At 47.2% G+C, this 22,296-nt stretch overlaps 1 protein-coding gene across 2 annotated transcripts in view; it reads left to right on the forward strand.

Annotated features, from left to right (window-relative positions):
* The window catches only part of Syn2 (synapsin II), a 158,157-nt gene extending 136,161 nt beyond the window's left edge, over nt 1–21,996 (forward strand). Inside the window, 5 exon segments of one of the 2 annotated variants that reach the window (NM_001034020.2) lie at nt 310–412; nt 1,582–1,731; nt 14,272–14,332; nt 18,116–18,368; nt 21,093–21,996. In NM_001034020.2, the coding sequence (NP_001029192.2) occupies nt 310–412; nt 1,582–1,731; nt 14,272–14,332; nt 18,116–18,368; nt 21,093–21,228 (703 nt within the window). In that variant the 3' untranslated portion in view covers nt 21,229–21,996. 2 annotated transcript variants of the gene reach the window in all.
* The last annotated feature ends 300 nt before the right edge of the window (nt 21,997–22,296 follow it).

Genomic DNA, 22,296 nt, shown 5'->3' on the forward strand with positions numbered 1-22,296 from the left:
GAGCAGACAGGGCCTAGTCAAGTGCTGTTACAGAGATAAAGGTTATGAACATAGAAGCTCCCATAAAGAAATAATAGTGAGGGCTGGAAGGTCCTCTGGACAAGGTGAGCTAAGTCTGGGCTTAGAAATATGGACAGGTTCAGTGGCTCAGGAAGGGAAGGCACCATAAATAAGGACCGTGCTTGGTGGAATACAGGAAGGAAAAGAAGAATGGAGGTGAGGGATGGGAAAGGTTGGGGCAAAAACGACCTTACCAAAATGTAGGCTTGATGTGAACTTAGATGCAGGACATCTTCCTATCCCCTCCAGGTACAAGCTCTGGGTCGACGCCTGCTCTGAGATGTTTGGGGGCTTGGACATCTGTGCAGTCAAAGCTGTGCATGGCAAAGATGGCAAAGACTACATTTTTGAGGTAAGTCTGTCCCAGTGAGCAGATCAGTGTGGGAACACTCAGGCTGAAGGCGGTCTCCGTCCAAACACGGTGTGGGCATCCCGTCCTGCATTCAGAGTCCTCTAATGACGAAGGTCCTAGATGGTAGATCTGCAGAGCAGAGTTCCTCTTCCAGGAGAGAGCTGTTGGCCAAGCCACACAAGTGGGCAACAGTGGAACACCTAGGCCCGGCTCCCAGCCTACCTTGTTATAGGAACACTGTTGTGACTGTATCATTTGTTTATTCTGAGAAAGCTGCCATTGAGAATTGTTCAGTTTGACCTAATCACTTTAGTAAGGAAGGAAATGGACCCTCTCTACCTCGAATGTGTGCTTATGGCCACAGGGTGAATCAATGTCAACTTGGGCACCTGGATACAGGTGGTTCTTTTTAATGTCTCTTAGCCTTGGCGATACTGTACTCTGCCTGGCCCCCTAACCAAGCTTGGCTAACTTTCTTTTTACCCGTTAAAGAGAAAGCTGTGGCAATGTGGACACCACTGTGTCAGCTCACTGAGCTCAATCTTCCTGGGACTAAAGGAATTGGTGTTTCAGAATGCCAGCATCAGGAGGCCAAAATGGGTTTTAGGTTCAGAATCTACTCCATAGCCTGCTTAGCATGGAGCTTTCTAGATAACCACATCACCCTTGCTGGGTGAGCCTGTTTACCCTCTGCAAAGGAGAGAAGGACACATTACCCCAGGTACAGGAAGAGTCAAGATCAGTGGCAAGCAGAGAGACTGTACCGGTCAGGAGCACGGACAAGAATCAGGCCGTTAATGAGCAGAGCGTGTTTGGAGACCAACTGAAATGTCAAAGATGAAAACTGCCTGCTCTTAAGGCATTCCCTTCCATGTCTTCCTGCTCCTCTCCCTGTGAGCTTCCAGCCCCAGGCTGTGTCTTCTCCTTGTTTTGTTTCTTCTTCCCTCTCCTAATAGCCAGCATCTCAGAGCCCTGGTCCAGGAGGAGGGAAAGGAAAGGGGTCATGGCAAATGTTCGCAGCACGAGCAAATGGTTCCTGTCTCTGCTGGGGAACACAATTCTAGCTAACCAACACACTTTGCTGACATAAACGGTACCCATTCCCACACAACATAGAGGGCCTTTATATTTCTAGACCTCTTCCTCATCTGGGTCACATCTTCCACTAGGTCATGGACTGTAGCATGCCACTGATTGGGGAACACCAAGTGGAGGACAGACAACTCATCACTGATCTAGTCATCAGCAAGATGAACCAGCTATTGTCCAGGACTCCTGCCCTGTCTCCACAGAGACCTTTAACCACCCAACAGCCACAGGTAAGGAACTGCAAAGAGACCCAGTACAGTCATGAACCTCTGCTCTAGACACTGTGGCTCCAGGAGGAAGCAGAGGTCAGATACGTGCTGGGCTCCACGGTTCTCTCTCTGCCTTCTCTCTGATTCCTTCCTCTCTGGGTTGTCTTCAAGTATTCCCCTTTAGAGACCCCCCTTTTCACCAGTCTGCAGCATTAGCTCTAGAACTATGCAGAGACAGGGTACTAGATCTTCACCCTGAGCTCAAAGACTCCAGGGAGCTACGTCCCATTTCTCCTATGACTCAGGGTGTCTCGTTTTGCACTAGGGGATCTCTGAGGGATGTCCTTGTGTGGAAGAGCATTTTTTCTGAGTTGGCTACTTGTTTAGAAGTAGGGAAAAGTCTGGGGTTGGGGATTTAGCTCAGTGGTAGAGCGCTTGCCTAGCAAGCGCAAGGCCCTGGGTTCAGTCCCCAGCTCCAAAAAAGAAAAGGAAAAAAAAAAAAAGAAGAAGAAGTAGGGAAAAGTCAGTCCCCTGTTGTCGGGGAGACTGTCAAGGTGAAATTTAAATTAGAAGTCTGTTTTTGTTCCTTTGAGAGAGAAGGTGACCGTTCACAGTTGATGTGATACATGACTCCCATCACAGTCAGATGTGGGTTAACTGGAAAATCCACATAAACCCCTGAAGAACATTAGGCCCAGGAGCTCTACAACAAGCCAAAGAACAGATAAGATCTCAGGCCCGAAGTTCTGAGTCCATGAGGGAGGCATCTCACTTATATCTCCATGATTCTTTCCACCAAAATTTTATATATTAGGGTAGTGAGAATGTGAACAGTGAATCGAAGGTCTGAGTCTTAGCGAGCTTTTCCGACGAGCATCTGTGTAACTTTGTGAGGAATCACTTCCTTTTAATGAAGTTTAGGTTTTACCATTTTTGTTAGGATTCTCTTAGAAACCTTTCCCCTGAATTCAGCTTGAAAGAGTTATAGGGATAGAAGTAGAAATAGAGCAGTGTAGGGTGTCCATTTTGAAATGAACATCAAGTCTGAATTGTAAACCTGCACCTGTTGGCTTTATGATCCTGGACAAGGCCCACAGCAATAGTTAAGAGAAGGTAACCACGGCCCATATCCCTAGAGTTTTATGAGAATTAAAAGAAAAAGATGAAGAACCGTAAAATAAGGCAGAACAACATGAAGCACCCAGGAAGGATAACATATGCGTGAAGCACAATCTGGATTTGTATCCTACAGTCTGAAATTTGGAGAAGCATCAGCATGTTACAAGGAGATGAGCGCATACCATCCAAGGTTACACTGCACCCATTAGTGATCGAGGTAACAGCCTTCTAGAAATCCTTCAGTGAGAAAGAATAAAGGGCTGAGAGTTTATGCCTGGCAGGGAAAATCAGACTAGGTCATTTAGAGTAGAGGCCAATTACCCTTCACACTTGAGCATTGCAGAATCGTAGATAGAAACATTGATATTCAGGATAATGAACCTGAATTGCCAAGAGATTTATTATTTTAGTCAGTAGTATATATACCTTTTAAGGTAGGTTAGAGACATGATGTATAATAAATATTTTCACCAAAATTGATTAAATTGAAACAATGTGGCAGTTGATAAGTTTGACCCCTCTCTGGGTCTGTTTATTCCTCTATTGTGGGCGATCCAATCTAAATATCTTTTGTGCTCTAAAATTTTTTCTGGAGCCAGGCCCAGTGGCATATGCCTTTAATCACAGCACTGGAGAGCCCGAGGCAGGCAGATCTCGGTTAGTCTATAAATTGAATGCCAGACTAACCAAATCTCTACAGTGAGACATAATAACTTTGGGGAGGAGTTATCTTCATTGGTTGCACAGAAAATGGGAACTTCTGGGCTAACAGAGGTTGACTTGTACTCTCTGGGATAGCCAAGTTGAGGGTGGCATTGTGCAGTGTCACACCATCTGGTGAGTGTTTCCCTTTTTTTGACATCTGGCTCTAGTTTTGTAAATGTAATGAAATCAAGATGTTTGGGTCCCAGTGTTACCTTCCAGATCCTAGAATGCCTCTGTAAATAGCTAACGATGACTTGTTAATCACATTGCAGACTTCATTTCAGCACAGGAATCCTTAGAGGACAATACCCAAATCATATCCAAACCATAACATCCACCCTTTTAAACAAACGATAAATATTTTCAGTGTACATCTTAGCAGACCACGCTGGAAACCAGGGTACAACTCTGTTATAACACACCCTCCCTCCCAACCTCTCCAGACTGTACCTCACTTGGGAAATGGAGTTAAATGGGTGATTTCTAGATCCCATCCAAATCTGGGGTCACCTGCAGTTAGCCAGACCACCAAGTCTGAGGGCATAGTCCTCTGTGAAGTCTTACTGAGGCCCAGTTAACTTTAATAGAGGACATTACTTGTTAGGACCACCTTCAGTAAGCTATCAGCTAAAAGTTCTGGAGTTCTAATGGAGCTCTGCAGGCACGAGGGAACTCACTGAAAATTGTACTTACAGTCACTGCGTGTTGTGGAAAACGACTCCAGTCAAAACCAAGCCACAGGAAAATGCATAGTGACGAATCAGAGAAGGTCCTAAAAGCAAGCTTCTGCGGCTCTTGGAGTATATCTCTTTCCCTGCATCCATGTGTGATAATTCTCAGGAATGTTACCAATCATAAGGGTCACCTGAGCATCACTGTTCAGAGTCATTGCTGGGACTTCATTGCCTGACCCTAACTGATTGATCTGACTGAACTATACACACACCCCACTCCCAGATGGCAAACTGATACATGCACTCTAAGGGGTTCACAGTGAATCACAGTACTTTGATTCTTCAAGAAAATATGGGAGTTTAGAGGTTACTTCTAGGAAGCCTGATGCAAAAGCCAAGCCTCCCTTTAGGCAAGGCCAAATTCTTCCTGCACACTCAGTTAAGTTAATATAGCAACTTTCCCAAATGTCTCTGCCTGTCACGAGCAAGGACCAGGTTTGCCCTGTGTTTTCTCTTGGCTAAGGAAGGCCCAGTAACCTTAAGACATAGGCAATGAATGAGATATGGTTCCTGCCCGAAGGTCCTTGGTGTCCTAAATAGAAGTGGTGACTGAATTCCTGCCTGCCTGGTGTCTTCTGTACCCTGTATTAACTTGCTCCTGAGCCTGTGCTTTGACCTCAGGCTGCCCAGAAGCCAGTCCAACATCTGGCAGGATGCAGAGATGGGACCTTGAAGCTACAACTGTACTGGTCACATTTCCAGACCCTGTTTAGTTTAGATAAGGACTCGATGCTGGTGACTGAGAAAACATTGTCCATTCTACACCCAGCTCAGGGACCAGGCTTACCTTCAGAGCAGCCGCTTTCTTTTTCCTGGGGCCACCTCCCCACCTCCCTGCACTTCACCCACAGGAATCTGTGTCTAAGGCCCAGTCTCTACCTGGGATCTGGACCTCGCCTTTTGCTTTGAAGTGTCCCTTCTCTTCCTTCACCAGTTTATCCTTTCCAAAAGGTCACATTCATATGTAAGCATCTCCCATTAAAAGATAAAGAACACTAAGACACTCTTCAAGCCTGTTCCCTTCTAGCTACTGCCCACTCTGTTGTTCATCCACTGTCCTGTGTCTTTGTCAGACATTTCTCAGTCTATTCCATTGGCATTCTATGGCCACCATTCCTCTGAAATTCCTCTCGGCAGAGTCATCTCCATGCCAAGTCCGGTTGTTACTTCTCTTCCTGCCCCGGTTTCACCATAGTGTTCGATACAGTTGACTCCTTCAAGACACTCCACGCTGAGCCTCTGGACCGTACTCTTGCCTATTTTTCGTTCTACCTCAGTGACTTATTGTCATCAGTGTGTAATGTCAAACAGACAAACATGTTTGTTCATGTCCTTTGTCAGAATTTATTGAAGGGCAATAAATCTACAGGGTGTAATGCTTTTAACGGAGACAGTTTGTCAGATATCCCCACCTCTTCATGGCGACGTCACTAAGGCAACACAAGCTCCTCCATTGCAATCTTAAGTACAAATATTAACTCTAAGATTGCTCATCACACACCATACAGTCTGTCTGTCTACCGCTCTCTCTGTGTCTCTCTCTGTCTCTGTGTCTCTGTCTCTCTCTCTCTCTCAGTATGTAGGTTAACATGGCTACACTAGGTTAAAATCAAGAGCTTTTCAGAAAAGGGCTGATAGGAATGTAAATAAAGTCATATTGATAAGACAGGAACCCAAACCTCACTGCAGGGAAGAAGCTGAAGAAGCCACTCACTTCAGCTGCAGGTGTCAGCTGCATGTCTGAAAGTGGGGTGTGGAGTTGAGTGTGAAGGCAGAGACCAAGGGGGCAGGCTAGCTCTAGAGGGAGGGACAGAGGAATGAATGGCAGGTGTATGTCATGTAGGCTGAAGGAAAATGAATAGTGGGGACTGAGTCGAAGCTCAAGGATAGTCAGGAATTCTGTCTACCTGTCCTTAGTGCATACGCAAGCTGGTCAGATGGCAGGTTAGTGAGGGGTGTTGCTGGTGCAGTTCTGGGACTCTCTCTCTGGGACCAGTATGAGAGTTATACCTTTTCTTGTCTAGCTGTGTCTGATAGGTTCTTAGGCTCAGTTTCCCTGGTGAGGTAAATTTATAAGGTGGCATCCTTTTTACTCCAGAATAGCCCTTTGTTAGTTGATGCCAAATAGATGGTGCTGGACAGATGGTGATGTGTGTATGCACCCAAAGGTACCCTTCCTCTTCAAAATGGAGTCCAAAGCTTCTCATGAAGTGGGGTCCCTCAGAACAAGACACAGCCTTAAATAAAAAACCAACTGTTTAATACAATGTGGAATGACTTAAATCAGGGCACCTGATCTTAACATTTCCTTCTGAGCTTTCTTTTCTGACCCTCTCACTTCTGATGAATCTCTAGATGTACCCTGAACTTGTAAATTCCCTGGTGAGCCTGGCCAGCCTCTATCTCCTGCCTTGATCACTCCTTGCAAGTCATGTGTCTGATGCCCATGTAACACCTTCACTTGCCTGTCTGAATACAGCATAGTGAAAGCACAGCTCTTGCCTTTCCACCAACAGCCTATCCCTTCCTGTTATTTACATAGTCACTTACCTTTAGCCCTTGTCCTGTCCTACATTTTGTGTCCTGTGTCCTAGCCATGCTAGTCTCAAAGGCCTATGTCTCTCTTGTAGCCTCTCCTTAAAATGATTACCTCTTTTGTTTTTGGAACTGCTCGCTGTTTTAGTGAAGAAACTTCACGACAGTCTAACATTTCTTCAATCATCTGAAGTGGCCACCTGCCCAGCAGCTGCTGCCGCTCCCTCCTGGAGTTGTGTTTTTCCACTTTCTATCAGACCAGATTGTTCTTCCCGCTTTGTTCATCACTGCTGCCAGGATGCCAGCTCTTTGAAAACAGGAACCTGCTCACCATTTCATCTAAAGGGCTTAGCAAAGCATCCAGAATCTAGCAGCCATTGAATATCGTCACACAGGGCTCTACAACTGGGATGGATACTCCTGGAGAGTTTTGGTCTCATGTGACTTCATCAATACAGTGCAGGCCTATAAGAGGCCATCACCAGGCAATGTAATTTCATGAGCCCACCAGCATATACGTGGCCAACCATTGACCTAAATCATTGCTATGCAGCATGTGACAGAACATCACAGGTGATCTAAGAAAGGTGGTTGAGAGCAGTTTGCCCGAGTTGCAGTCCATTGTCTGTAGAAAATGTAAATCACAATAACAAATATAAATCTGTCTTTAAAACCTCTGCATTTAGTAACAGGTCGTTGCAAACGACAAGGACAAGCTATTCCTCCTACCCAGCAATTAGCTTTTACTATCCTACCTCCGATCCTGGATCCCAGCCTATATGTCACATCTCCTGCCAAGCCCCTGCATGTGTCATGTATGCCATTCCTCACACAAGCCACTCTTGTTAGCTTCACTTGTGACTATGGAACCACAGACTGGATGGGAAAGAACTTCCAGCTTGAGTCACATAGCCCCATGATCTGCTCTTTGCCCAGCAATATAGAAGAGGACCAGGACAGACTTGTGACTTGGAAAACATAAGCTAGTTAACTGCTGTGCATCCTCCCAAGAATCAGGGAGGCATTGGCCTCATTACCAAAAGCAGAGCAATCGGTCAATAGCAAAGCTTGATTTGGCTGTCAATGACTAGGTCTCAGCCTGGCTGGAATGTTAGCCTCTAGGCTGTCCCATGCAAGGAAACCTCTACACTGGTACGCTGTTCTCAGGGTGGCAGTGACACCTGGTGGCCAATGACTGCAGAGCGTCTGTGGTCCAAACAGCCTCTTTCCTGGTACCCCCTGCTCTTCCATCCCCAAACATACTCAGTCATTTAGGATAGAAACTTGCTTGGTGCCTCCTCTCTAGGGCTTAGGAAAAAAATCTAGCACCCAGGGCCACTGAATATGTCAAGAACAGCTTGACAATTGGGAAATCCCTGAGAAGTGTGAGATGAGTCATCAGGATCTGAGACAGGCCTGAAGCTGGGGCTCTGGAGAGCTGAGAGTTGCCTTCCAGACTCCCAGAAAGAAGGGAGAGAGAGACCTTCAGGTGACCAGAATTTCAGATGCAGATAAAGCGAATCTGGGCCTGGTCTTTCTCGAGTGCCCCTTTGCTATGTATTTCGCCAGCTCCCTGTATGGCTTGTGGGTGAGATCTGTAGAGACCTAGTTTAAGACTAGGCCTTTGGAAGCCTAGAGCTGCATTGATGTGCATCTGGGATAAAATGAAGCTCTCTCCCTGAACTGATCAGATAACACACTGAATGCTGCTTCCAGTCCAAGAGTGGTAGTATGACAGGGCGGACTCCACCTGAGAGGAGAGACCAGGGTGGTGGGCTTGTGGCTCCTCTACTGTAAGGACAAAAGTAAGAGAACTGTGGCAGAGGATGCAGTTCAGCTGGCAGAATACTTGTGTAGCATGCTTCAAGCGTGTGTGCCTTGGGATCAGTCCCCAGCGTAGGCACACTCCAGGTGTGGCGGCACGCCTGGAATCTCAGCCTTCTTAGGGGAGAGGCGTAAGAATCAAAAGCTCTGGCTCATCCTTGACTATACAGCGGATTTGATGCTAGCGTAGTGTACATGGACCTCTATCTCAAACAAAACAATATAAGTTAAAGACACTTCAGTTGACTACCAGCTGTTTCCAGAAGGCTATGACTCAATGTCTCTAGCTTTCTGATGCCGTCACGGATTAGAAATGTCCCAGAGGCAAATCTGCTAGGAGACAGGCTTTGACCTTGTATTAAGGAATCAACTCACCGATACTGAGAGCAGAGCCTACTGCTCTGGACATGTGACTGTCACATTAATGTTCAGATTTCAGCAGGATAAGCTACTTATGGGTGGGGAGGTGGTGACAGGATGGGTGGGAGCCGATGAAGCAAATGGCTCTCAGAATCTTCCAGAGTCAGAGTACTGTGCTCCAGGCTACTTGTTACCACTAGACCTGGGGAGGTAGGGGAAGAATTTAGAATAAATTCTGGAGAAATGGCTCAGTGCTTAAGAGCACTGGCTACTCCTGCAGAGGACCCAGATCCAGTTACTAGCTCACAGCTATCTACAAGGATTAAGGACACTTTTCTCTGTCTTCTGTGGGCACTAAACATGCCCATGGTACCCATACATACATGTAGTCAAACACTCATACACACAAGATAAAGTAAATAAATTTTCCTGTGAACCGTACAAGGAGACCAAGACCAAGAAGGGATCTCTTCACTCTGAGAACAGCCTCTAGGGCTGAACAATTAGCAAGAAGCACAACCGTCCCTCTAGTCCCATATCGGGGCTGTTTCACTTGTTCTAAGAGGTAAAGTTAGGACAAACCAAGGCCTTCCTGCTTCCCACAGCAGGACTGGCTTGAGAGAACGTGTTCCCCAGTGAGTAGAAGCTGAGAATTCAAGGAGATTGGGGGCAGGTTCAGATAAAGCCACCAGTGACTAGATCCCTCAACGAACTATTAAGAGAAACTGGTTATTTTGGGACTGTCTTTACTTTTATGGACATCTTTAATCACTCAAAACTGACATTCTGACCTAGGGTGATCTGATCCTTAGAGCCCCCATAGGACTTGGGGCCCCCATGGACCATTTCTGGTGTCCTCAGGTTATGGGAGGGCCACTATCCAGGCAATGGTCTTTGCCCACAGCGTGGTTCCCCTGGGAAGGAAGCGGCATCATCTCATCCCCAGATACCTTTTATACCCTTGCAGAGGAAGGAAGGGGGACAGTGGCAACTGAAAGGGTGATCTGGAAAGGTCTCAAGGTGCTGCAAACATACTGTCCCCTTTGCTCTACAACCTCCTGACCACATTCCTTCCTGCTGCCTCATTCTCCCTGGAGTACTGGACCGGGGAAGCAAGGCCTGGGGGAGCTGATCAGAATAGTTCTGTGTCGTGGCCAGCAAGGAGCTTGGCCTGGCCCCTTTCCTGGGGCCAGACCCTGGGACCCTTTCCCAATTTCCTGTCTCAGATATGCTGAGCAAGCACAGGCCTTCTTCCTGGTGGGGGCAGCTGGTGTTAAGCCAACAATTCTCAAAAGTTGAGTCACTCGATGTCTTTCCTTCCTTAGCTTTCCATCCTGTTGGGGCCTCACTTAGATAGGAGCTCCTCTGCCAGTCTGTCTAACAAAAGCCACAGGGTGGAAAATTAGATGGACCTTTAGTTAAACCCCCCATAGATTCTCAGCCATGGGCTAGGTTTCTCACCCAGGTCAGTGATTTGCAATTGAGTAGATCTTGCCCAAACTAAGGCAGTGATACACAGAGAGAAGGCATGGTCTAACCCAACCCAAAATCCCCCATATAAGAACTACTATATGCCGGGGCTGGGGATTTAGCTCAGTGGTAGAGCGCTTACCTAGGAAGCGCAAGGCCCTGGGTTCGGTCCCCAGCTCCGAAAAAAAGAACCAAAAAAAAAAAAAACAAAAAAAAAAACTACTATATGCACAAGACGATGGGAAGCTATTTAGCAATATATATTCTCCATTGATACATGCAGTTCATACACTGTAGATTTACTTTTATTTAAATAAAAACAATGATGTTGTCTTATATCATTCACTGACTAGGACTTTACATTTTATAAAGCTCATTTGATGTTTTTAACCCTTGTGTGAGATATGGGACTTGTAACTCTATATGTGCTCCCATATCAGGAAAGACAATGAAGATGACCTCTCTAGAGTCACCTGGCTGCTATGGAGAGCTAGGTCTTCTGACCCCCAGCTCAGGAGGGTCTGTAATACCGTGCACCAGGGGTTTTTGGTGTGCCTGTAAGGGGAAAGGAAAGAAAGGGAGACCTGGGCACTTGTGGTACCTTATGAGAAAACTTGCTCTCCTCCCTCAATAGCCAGATGCTCGACCTATCACTTCACCAGCTGCTTCACGGGACATTCATCTCCCCTGCCCCCTGGCTTCTTTGATTGCTAAAGCCCCACAGACCCAGCAGAGCAGGATATTAATTAGCCTAGCTGGCCTCTATGGGTAGCAGCATGCTCTCCTCACCGAGTCCCTCAAACCCCATTCCTGCAGGATATCTCTGTTCAGCCCAGCAGCCCTGAGGCTTTTCTTGCCTCAAGACTGCACTGCTAATAAGAAGGGCTTATCTCTCACCTCAGTCATCCAAAGAACTCAAAAATGCACAAAGAATTAGTGGAAGCCTGGAGCCAGAGGAGCCAGCAGAACTCATCTGCCTGTGACAACTTGTATCCCTATACAGTATCTCTGGCCAGAGTTTTTCAATGTGCTGGTTGAAGAGCTCTCACGGTGGCACAATCATTGTTACCGAGGCTACCACTGACATGATTGACACTAACTGTGGTGCTGCCAGGGTCACATCAGCATTTAATCTTTGTAGTCTGACCATTTGGGGAAACCGAGCCGCAGAGATGTAACTTGTCAAGCGCATAAAGAAAGAATTTCCAGTCTCTCAACCCCCTTTCTCTTCAGAGATCCTGCCAGTGCACCCCTTCAAAGAGGTGCCAACTACTTTCTAATGAGGCTTGAACAAGCAAGAATGGAGGGTTCCCCTCCCTCATTAAGACACAAATGCACCTTCAACCACATTAGTTTTGGCAGTGGCATCTGTCTGACAGCCACTTGCAGCCATTCCATAAGCTCAGGATTTCACAGGGCTTCGTTTTGGAGGCCATTAAAAGGCTGTTTTCCTCTTCCCTGTTTGTGTGCAGCTGGCCACAGGTGCTGCACTAAACATTCTTACCTGTTTGAGTCAACAAGCTTCCTGAGAGAAACTGCTACTCAGGCTGACCACGGGTTCCTGCCTCGGGCTGGCTATATGCCAAATTTTGGCAGTGACGCCAGAGTGGCCAGACTTCTGTGGAATTCAGTATCCCAGGAGGCTCTTGGTGACTGGAGACAGATCCCGTGGTAGCCAAACCCCATAGGGAATAAGTCCTCAGCCTCTAGCAGACAGCAGGCTTGTGGGAGGAGCCAGATTGTCTCAGCCTGGCAAGGGACAGTCCTAGGGGACTCTCCTCCTGGCTTCCCGCACCCCCTGAGAAGTCTTCCATCTACAACCTCAGTGGAACCAGGGACAGGAGAAGCTCTTTAGGCACTATCAAGGGTAGCCAAGGCGCATTCCCAGGCTCTAGCTCTGAGGACTGCCTCTGGGGCCTCTCTCCCCAAAGCCTTGGGAAGGGCACTTTGAGACTCATTTTATCCCTGAATGTCTCACGTGTGTATTTCTGTGACGGAGGAGAACCAGGGTCAGTATTCATGGTGAGTGCCTTCTGTGAGGCCTGAGGGACAGGACTGGCAGGAACCAGTCTAGGCACTTCACGGGCTTGCCTTGTGCTGCCTGATGCCTGAGATTCTGTTTTAGAAAAGAGACTAACCAATAAGGTTGGGACCAGAAGGCATGCACACTTTAAAGACATATGGGCAACTGAAGGCTAGAGAGCTTCATTCCAACATTGCTGGAGCAATTGGGAATCTTGGTAAAGCAGCATCTACCACATACGGCCATTGTTAGATATAAACGGGTGGTCACATAAAGGGCCTGTGTATGTGGGACACTGTAAACACTCAAGGAATTTCCAGAGAAATTAAGTGGCACACCTAGGGAGGTTTGAAAGGGTGACAGTGTCCATGGGGAACAAAGATGGGAGAGATGAGTTGGAAGGATTAGGAAACTATAGTTTAAGCAAAAACCGATAGATGCTTAAGCAAATCAGGTAACTAGCAGATGGTGCCAGGAGGGAGGAACTGAGGAGCCCCGATGCAGGAGTGGCTTAGGTGGCCACCAACTAGCTTAATGCTTAATGAGCGTGTGTCTCGATGTCAGAGCTCAGGGCAGGTCTTCTGAAACCAGTTAGAGTGCTTGGGAGAAAGGGATGTTCTGTTGTTGAAGGTGGTTGTCAGGTAAGATAGGCTGCCCTGCTGTGTGATACTAAGAACACAACAAAGACCAGGCCTGCTAGTGTCCAAACTTCCGTACAGTTGGAGTCATGTTATTAGTGAATGACTGAGTACTGGGAAGAGAACACTTCTACTTCAAGGGTATTTGAGCTAAAAAGTGGCCATGGGGAGCAGGGGGAGAGACATGGCCAGACTTAGCCATGGGGGAAGTGGGGAGCAGGGAGGAAACTGCACTGATGTGGGAATAGGACTTGGAGCCTTATCTTCAGGGGTGAGTGTTGAAAGGGAAGTGACTGAAGGCACATTTAGCCCACTTCGAAGCCCTGCTTGGGAAGGCACACTCTGACATCACCATCGGCCCACTTGGCACACTGGCTTTAGAGGATGTTTCCGGCACACTGAAGACAAACTCCTAACGTGAACTGCCTGAAACACAAGTGTGAGACAAACGGAGTCACATGCATCTTTGATCCTGTCAGGACATAATCAGAATCCCAGCTGGGAGGAGAGGAAGCGTAGGAGTGGAGCCATGCCGTCAGGCAGACTACAACTCTGCGATTTGAGACAGCAAAACAACGTGGCCTTGAGCACTTTACCAGTATTAGCATCTTACCCTTGCTCAGGTCCCTCTCTCAGGCAGTACAGTCGGACCCCCTAGTAAACCCTGAACTGAGCCCACCCTACAGTTCATCCCGATTAGAAAGGAGGCATATACAAGCTTACACAGCTACCCCACCCTACCCCAGACCTCATTACCACCCCTCCCTGAGATCCACAGGCAGCCCAGTTGCTTTCCTTTCAGAAGCTGGGTACAGAGTAAGTACAAACCTGAATATTGGGCTATGTGGGGTGACAACAAAGCACAGACTTAAAGTTCCAGATAAAGTAAGTCTTCAGTGAGCAAAATGGAAGAGGCTTGAGGAGGCCTTGGACATCCATCAGTAATTCCAAGCCCCACATTGCCAACTCAAGACCAGCAACAGCCCAGAGACTGAGGGTCCTTGGTGGTCTGCACATGAGGATTTCCTGAGAAATTCCTGAGACCCTGGGACCACAGCGTGGCCTTCCACTGCACTTGTCTTTGGTGTTTGCTTGGAGCTTTGGTTTTATATCTTGTGGTATTTTTTTTGTTGTTGTTATTTTTGTCTTCCAGAGTGGAACACTTAAGGAACCGGACTCCAGCAAGACCCCTCCTCAGCGGCCAGCCCCCCAAGGTTGTTTACAGTATATTCTCGACTGTAATGGCATTGCAGTAGGTCCAAAACAAGTCCAAGCTTCTTAAAGCGATCAGTAGTTAACTTTTCAAAACAGAAAACTTAAGCCAAAAACAAAAAGAAGAGAAAAGAAAGGAAGGCGGGGAGGGGAGCAGCAGATGCTCTGCAGTTCACTGCTGTGTCCTCTCAGTGCTGACTGGACTGTTTCTCCTATGCAGTGTCAGCCCCCTGTCTGGTTGTTTACCCCTCCCTGTTTGTGCTTGTAATGCTTCTCTGTTCTGTGTAACATGTGGTTCCAGGGCTGTTTGTCAACAGTGTACAAAAGAATTGTGCCTCTCTTAAGTCCAGTGTGACTATCTTCTGGGTGGTTTGATAGTGTCTTTAAAGCATCCCACAATGAGGGATGAGATCCTAGCACTGGGGTGGATGGAGAGAGACAGCCACCACAAAGACGGCCCAGCTTCTCTCTCTTCCTCCCTCAGGCTCAGCCTCACCTTCTCGCACTTACCTCCATGAGTGCTTGGGTCTTCATTGAACTGTGTTTAACTTCCTCCCTGCATGACTAGGGTAAATAGATAGCACTTCCAAGAGATTCCCAAGGTCTACTTTTCATAGTTCCACCCAGTGAACTTGAAGGCATCCATCTTTCTCCATTTGCTACAGTCTGGTGCAGTTCGAGTGTGTGTGAGTAAGCTGGCTGTGCCTGTAGAGCTCTTGTGTTTTTAGTGACGAAATACAAAGAACCAGCTGCTTCCAGGAATGTGTTCTGTATTTTATACCCCGTGTACCCTTCGTTTTCATTATTAATTAGCTAAAGGTTAAAAAAAAATCAAGGGGCCGCTGATGTGCAATATCTAAGTGATCTCGTGTTTCCCGTGTTGATCTCGGTGCCTGCAGTTGTTTCTTTGTTGTTGCTGTTTCTAAGTTGGCTGTGTGTGCTTCTGTGGAACTGGGCTGCCATGTATTCCTCAAAGTGTGACCTAGAAACAGAGCTGATTCTCCAGCAGTGTTGGACAGAGAATGTAGGGAGTGCCCAATCCCAATAGTCAGATGTTGACCATTTTCCAGGCTTCCTAGCATGAGACCAGATCAAATATGTGTGTCTCCTGCCACCTGAGTGGGTATTCTACCTACATAGTTTTGGGCTTGACCACTTTAGTTCTCAGCCTTGGCCTCTTTGGAGACCCCAAGCCAGGTAGCTTTCTGGAAAAATCTGTCTGAGATGTAGGTGGTATGTTGGACAGAGGCAGCAGGCCTTGGAGAACTATTGCCAGTGTGTTTGTCCTTCCTTGTGACAAGGAGCCCTGGGCAGATGACCTAGTTGTTAATTAAGCCAGAACTTGAAAGTCAATACCTCAGATTGCCATCTGTGGGCAAGGCTGGGAATGGGTTCCAAGTGGCCCTTTCTAGTCCCAGAGCCTATATGGGAGCTCATGTCAGCAGTCTGCCTTTTCGAAGAAATGCTAAGCTGGGTTCTGGACTACCAGGTCTGAGAACTGAGCAGTACTGGTTATAAGTCATTGAGTCAAGGGGCACATGCCCTGGTTTTTCTTTGGTTTCTGGAAAATTGTGACACTCTGGAGCATACAGTATAAGTGTCATCATCTGTGACCCTTCCCTTAGATGAGGATGGTATTCAGTCAGTTGTAAATATATATACACACATATGCATATGCACTTCCAGGTGGATTAAGAATCAGGACCTTAAACACCTCCTGGTTTAAGGAAATGCTAGAAGAGAATACAGGAATTTCCCAAAATGGAGGAATACATTTTTGTTTGTTTGTTTGTTTTTTAAAAATTTTTTTTTGTTCAAGTGATAAGCTGATGGTGGTATTGCTTCTCTGCATGTTATCAGTGTGTTACATCCAGGTGCTTTTCATGTGACATTTGTGAGACACAAATACAAAGTTGCCATTTGAATTCAGTCAGGCTACAGGCCTCTCAGGTGGGGGTTAGAAGCTGATTACAGCTCCCACTGCCACATGCAAGCAGATAGCAGCACCTGACTATCATGTGCCCTCAGGCAGCATGCTAAGGGACAACTCTGTGGCCTGGGGGACACTTTTGTCACAGTGTAGGGTTTCTGTTCAGGTGTTTTGTTCCCATTTCTTTTCCAGTGTTGTTCCCCCTCTTTTGTACTGACCCGGCTGGGAGCCCCTCAGCCATGCTGGAGGTGTGACGAAGCATCTCCCTTTTGTGATTCTCTTGTACAGCTCAATGTGCAATAAAGGAAAAGTTATATCTGTCTTCAGTGTTAAGTTGTAAAGTTTCTGGCTGTTCGATTACCTCTGTACAAGTGGGGAAGCACTCAGGTTTGTGATGCGAGAGGCTGAGCTATCAACTTGAGTTACTTGACCAAAAACAACACGGTAATAATGCTAACAAAGTCATAGTCTTGGTGTCAGGCTTCAGGAGGCAGAAGCTTGTTATCTGATTTGGCTTTGAACTCCTTAAATATGTAGAATTCCTCATACTTTACATATGTATTTTATTTATGTGTAGCATAACTTAATATTAATTGGTGACTGATGATAACGGAGAGCTCATGCGGAATAGAAGGGAAATGAGCTGGTAATCCCAGGTGCGCAGTGGCGTAGACACACTTCGCCCTCTGCAGAGGACATAGGGGTATTCTGCTAAGAACCAGTCTTAGCTGCAGCAGGCCCATGAGCGTAAACTCTAGGGTTGAGGCAAGAAACTAGATTTTTCTAGGTTAATGGGAATCATTTCCACAAGTCAGTGTGTGTCCATGGGGTCTTTTGACTTCAGAGATGTGCAGAATCCTTTTCTGAAAAATATGAACTGATACCACACTTTCTGTCCTTCACCCGCCTAGACAAAGGAGGGCTTTTTTTCTCAACAGGCCATCTATCTGATGGCCCTGTGTCTCACATTGGGTGAGAGGTATGTTGTTATTAAGGGGCTGTTTGCCAGATGGTGCTCACAACATCCCTGGGGGAGACTAAGGTTTGGCTGTCTGGAGAATTTCCTCACACACCTGAGTGGTTTGTCATGCTGCCCCCCCCCCCCAGGATGGCACTCAGGCAAAGAGTGCCTGGGAAGAAAGGATTGATCCTGGTCGTGGGAGTTAATGCTCCAGTGAAGCCCAGGTGGGATGGCTGTGGCAATAAGGCACCTGCAGGCTTGGAGCAGGATGAAGGGCAGCACCATGGAAACGGTGTCAGGCACTGGTGATCTGGAGGCCCAGAATCTTTTCTGAACAACTTTTTCATCTGTTATCATCTTTAAAACAACTACTATCTTTAAAATACAATGGTAGGACTTTTAGGTGGTTTATGGCCCAGAGAAGCTGGGTGTCTTGCTGAGGGAAGTGTTACTCGTATTTCTTAGGTGTTCTGATTCCCTATTCTCCTGTTTGTCCCCTGCCCTCTCCTGCATCTTGTGTGTACAATATGGGGCTCTTAGGAAGTCTCGGAGCAAGGTGGCTACTTCTGAGGACTTCTGGGAAACAGCAGAGTTCCTCCGGTTTGGAGGCCTTGTGTAAGGAAGTTCTCTCTGTGGGGCTTCCCAATCCTCTGCCCTCTTCCCTGCCTTTCTGACTTCCACTGTGACTAAGTTGTTGGGTCTCTGAGGAGGTACAAACAGTGAGGATGTCTTGTCTAAGGACTCCCTTCACAGCACTCCAGAGCCTTGGGTAGTTACATACAATATTGCATATCCTTTTGGCAATGATCTAAGCACACCGTTTGAGACGTAGATTCTACTAAAGAAACCCTTTGATATGGTTAAATTATGAAGTTTTTCTTGTACTGAACCTAGGGGGCCCTGGGCAACCCCAAGGAATGCAGCCCCCAGGCAAGGTGCTGCCTCCACGTCGGCTCCCCTCGGGACCATCACTGCCACCTTCTTCCTCTTCCTCCTCCTCTTCCTCCTCCTCTTCCTCGGCTCCTCAGAGGCCGGGCGGCCCTACCACCACCCACGGTGATGCATCCTCCAGCAGCAACTCCCTGGCAGAGGCCCAGGCACCTCAGGCTGCTCCACCACAGAAGCCCCAGCCTCACCCACAGCTCAAGTAAGATAACCCAGCAGTTCCTTACCCCCTCTCCTGTCCCCCCTCATGGGCTGTAGGCCTCTGACCTGCAATAGAGCCACCTTCAGGTTGCCACAGATGTTTGAGGATTTTGGGGGTTGAGGATGATGATTTGTGGGTGTGTGTTTGTTTTCTGGTGTGTGTGAGAAGAATGACTAGATTGACTTGGGAGGGGAGGAAAGAGGGAAATTCAGTTTTGCCTCAGGTTAAGGGGGATCTTACATCCACCGCTTTCTTCATAAGGAATTACAGCAGTTGCTGATCCTTTCTGTCTAGCCTTAAACAAACTTAGGGCTCCCACTCTTTTTTTCCATATGCATGTCTCCTAAACTTATAAGCAAACAAACAAAAAAACCTTCAAGTCATTCTTCTTTCTGATCCAAAAATATATAATCAGCTGCCTAGAGGAAAAAGGGGGAAGTAGCTAACCCCATCTCAGTTTCTACCTTCAGCTCTGTGTGTGTGGGTAACAAAAGTGGCACCTAGTAAGAGATCCATTCTCCTGGGCACTCTCATTGTCAGTGTGCAACCCAAAGGTCCCTCCGCAGTGCTGTGCTGCACAGAGAACTGTAGGGAGTACTTGGGAAGCAGTGGTTCTGTCCTTGAAGGGTATCCCAGGTCAGTCTGCTCCCCCAACTCTCCAGAGCCACATGTGCTGGCTTTAGTACCCTCATGCAATCTGTCACCACTCTTGATAGAGATAGCAGCAGCTCCAGGAACATGAGGGCAACCCACCCTGCTGGTAGGTCTAAGGCAGTGGTTCTCAACCTGTGGGGTTTGACCCTTTCAATGACCCTTTCACAGGGTTCACCTAAAACCGCCAGAAAACACTGATTTTTAGCATCCATAACAGTAGCAAAATTACAGTTATGAAATAGCAAGAAAAATAATTTTATGGTTGGGGTCACCACAGTATGAAGGACTGTATTAAAGTCTCACAGCATTAGGAAGGTTGGGAACCACTGCTTTAAAATGATGTACAATAGAGAATCTCCAGGAAGCAGGAGAGGCGCTATGGCCTTTCAGAGTCTAGGTGAGTACCCTCAAGTTGTGCACATAGAAGAAGACTTTGCTCAGAGCCACCCATCTAAATCAGCGATAAAGTCAGGGTTGGGTTTGGGTGTCCAGATGGTCACTTCTCCAGGTCTTCTAGTTGTACACAATGGAAGAGACATGGCCACTCCTAGTCTTCAGCCCAAGCCAGTAGCATTGCTTACGTCTAACTCGCTGTGTCATCTCCTCAGTTCAATAGTTTCTACTTGCTGATTGGGATCATCAGATCTGCTCTGGCCCCAGTATTTAAAAGCAAATCTTTGGGTTGTCATTGCCTCTGGGCTGAAGCTGATGAGCAGAGCCAGGCTCTGATGATGAGCTGGAGGCTTGTACTGGGTGCCCTCTGCTTGTGAGTGCAGAGGTATTCCCAAGAGCCAGCGTGCTAGGACTTGTCACCAGTCCTAATGAAAGGCAGGACATCTGTCCATAGCCCCTGTGGGAGGAGAGAATGACACACAGGTGTGACTTACTTGCACCCAGCATTTAGGAGAGGGATGAAAGTTACAGAGGAGTCCTAGAGCCAGAAATACACAGTGGGAATCAAGAGACAAACCAGGCCACCTGGGAAGCCAAACCTCATGTTTCATTGCGGTGTTGGCTTCCCCCCAGCCCAGCCTTCAGAGTTTTTAAATCACTTGCTTTGGAAAAATAAGGTGTGTGTGTGTGTGTGTGTGTGTGTGTGTGTGTGTGTGTGTGTGTGTGTGTGTGTGTGTAAGGTGGTTGGGTTTCTTTCATTATAATATTGCTTAACAATCATGGTCTGATAAAGCGTCTCATTTACTCCTATGTACTCTGAACTCCACAAACCGTGTATTAAGGTTCCTCAGAGAAAGACTATAGAGTTGACTGTGATCATATTAAAAACAGGGGCATGAAGACAGAGATAGTTTAAGCCCCAGCACGGAATAAAACAAGGTGTTGTGGCACATGCCTATCATCAATCACTTTAGGAAGAGCCCGTGGGCTTCCACCAGCTACACAGGAAATTCAAGGTCAGCCTGAGCTACATGAGATCCGATCATTAAAAAAAAAAAAAAATGAATGCAAGACCAGGGAATGGAGGCATTAGACTTTGGCGATCAAGCTGAAGGTTCCTTTGAAATAAGAAATAGAAGGAACCAAGAGGACCCAGAGGTCATCATTTTACCAAAATCTTCATGCCACTCTCGAAAAGCCCAAGGCCAGAGTGACACATGGCTTGCCTGAGGCCAGATAAGACTTTGTGGCAGAACCAAGACTCTGAAGTTGAGTCCATCTTGGCAGTGGATGAGAAAGAGGGGCCAAGAGCCCACAAGTGCTGCTGCCTGTTCTATCAAAGGAAAAAGTTGTGAGATGCCTAGATCTGTACTTGGGAGTTGGAGACTTTTATCCTTAAACAAAAGACACAGCCCATTCTCCCTCTTTTCTCCCCTCTCTCTTGCCCTTCTCTCTGGTCTTCACACTGCTCCCACACCTTCCTGTTTCAGTCGCACTGAAGGTGAGGAAGTAGTGAAGGGCTTCCCAATACCTAGCACAGCCCTCCCAGTCATCTGCTACCCTGTTCTCCCTGGGGAGGGAATGGGAAGTTCTTGTTGTATATACCTTCATGTCACAGCCCTTCGCTGCCTCACTAGGAACACCCTCCTCACGTTCTCTCTGGTTTTTATCTTCAAGCAAGTCGCAGTCCCTGACAAATGCGTTCAGCTTCTCTGAGTCCTCCTTCTTCCGGTCTTCAGCCAATGAAGATGAAGCCAAAGCGGAGACCATCCGGAGCTTGAGGAAGTCCTTTGCCAGCCTCTTTTCAGATTAGCTCTTCAGATACACGAGGGCATCCGGCCCAACCAGGAAAGGCATCTAAGACATTCATCAACAGCAGTCCGCCATGTTTGGTGGCAATGTCCCATGACTTGACATGTGTGGCCCCTTCTTCTGTTCCTTTGTGCTCAGTAATTTGTGCAGCCCAGAAATGACCATGTGATGGTCTCAGGGCAGGTGGCTACCCTGAGAAAGACCTGACAGTAGAGGAAAGGGCTGTTTCCCTGTAGTCTTAAGAGCTTTATTCTGAAGTCATCGTTGCTGTGAATTTAGTGGCCTTATTGTGACAGAGCCATCGTGTCTTACTCTTCCCTGTGAAGCCAGGATCTCTGTAACGTAGGACTCCTGGCAGCTTACCTATCTCAGCATATCCTAGTAGTCAGTGCTACCTGTGGGAAATATATTCTTACCTTAGAAGTATTGTTGGCTCTAAGTTTTAGGAGCTTCTCCCCAAAGCTGGGTCTCCTGTGGTCCCTGTTGAAAGCACATTCACCTGACCCTGCACTCCCTAGACTGCTGTGGAGGTCAAGTTCCTTGTGACTGTTTGAAACAAGAGAACAAGGATCCACAGTGTCTCCTTTCTCCCCTCTGGAGAGCAGTTCTGTTGTGTGAGCATCAGTAACCTTGACCTTTCGAAGCTGTACTGTAGAAGAGAATGCATGCCGCTATAACAGCAGTCCACCAACCTTTGTGTTCCTCACCTTATGAATGTCAAGACCTTGGTGTAATAAAAGCAGCAGCTTTAACCAGCATTTGATTCAGCCCTGAGGTTCCCCGCTCTAGGTTGAGCGCATACATGGGTGTGCAGGTGTGTTTGTGACTAGGGAGTTAAAAGTCCAGAAGGGTAAAACTGCCGTTGCTGTGTGTGGGCATGTGACGGCAGGTGCGCACGTCTGTGTTAAGAATGGGCCTGTACCTTGAATATCACATGCTGATGCTCCTGACAGCAGCTCCCCTGTGGATCTGTCTCTTCTAGAACTGTTGACTGCCAACAACTTGGCATTTCTACCCATTTGATTCAATTCGTAGACTCCAGTATGCACAACACCCCTGCTTGTCTGTC

Source organism: Rattus norvegicus, chromosome 4 (assembly GCF_021556685.1).
Source record: "Rattus norvegicus strain SHRSP/BbbUtx chromosome 4, alternate assembly SHRSP_T2T, whole genome shotgun sequence".
Lineage (NCBI taxonomy): Eukaryota > Metazoa > Chordata > Mammalia > Rodentia > Muridae > Rattus > Rattus norvegicus.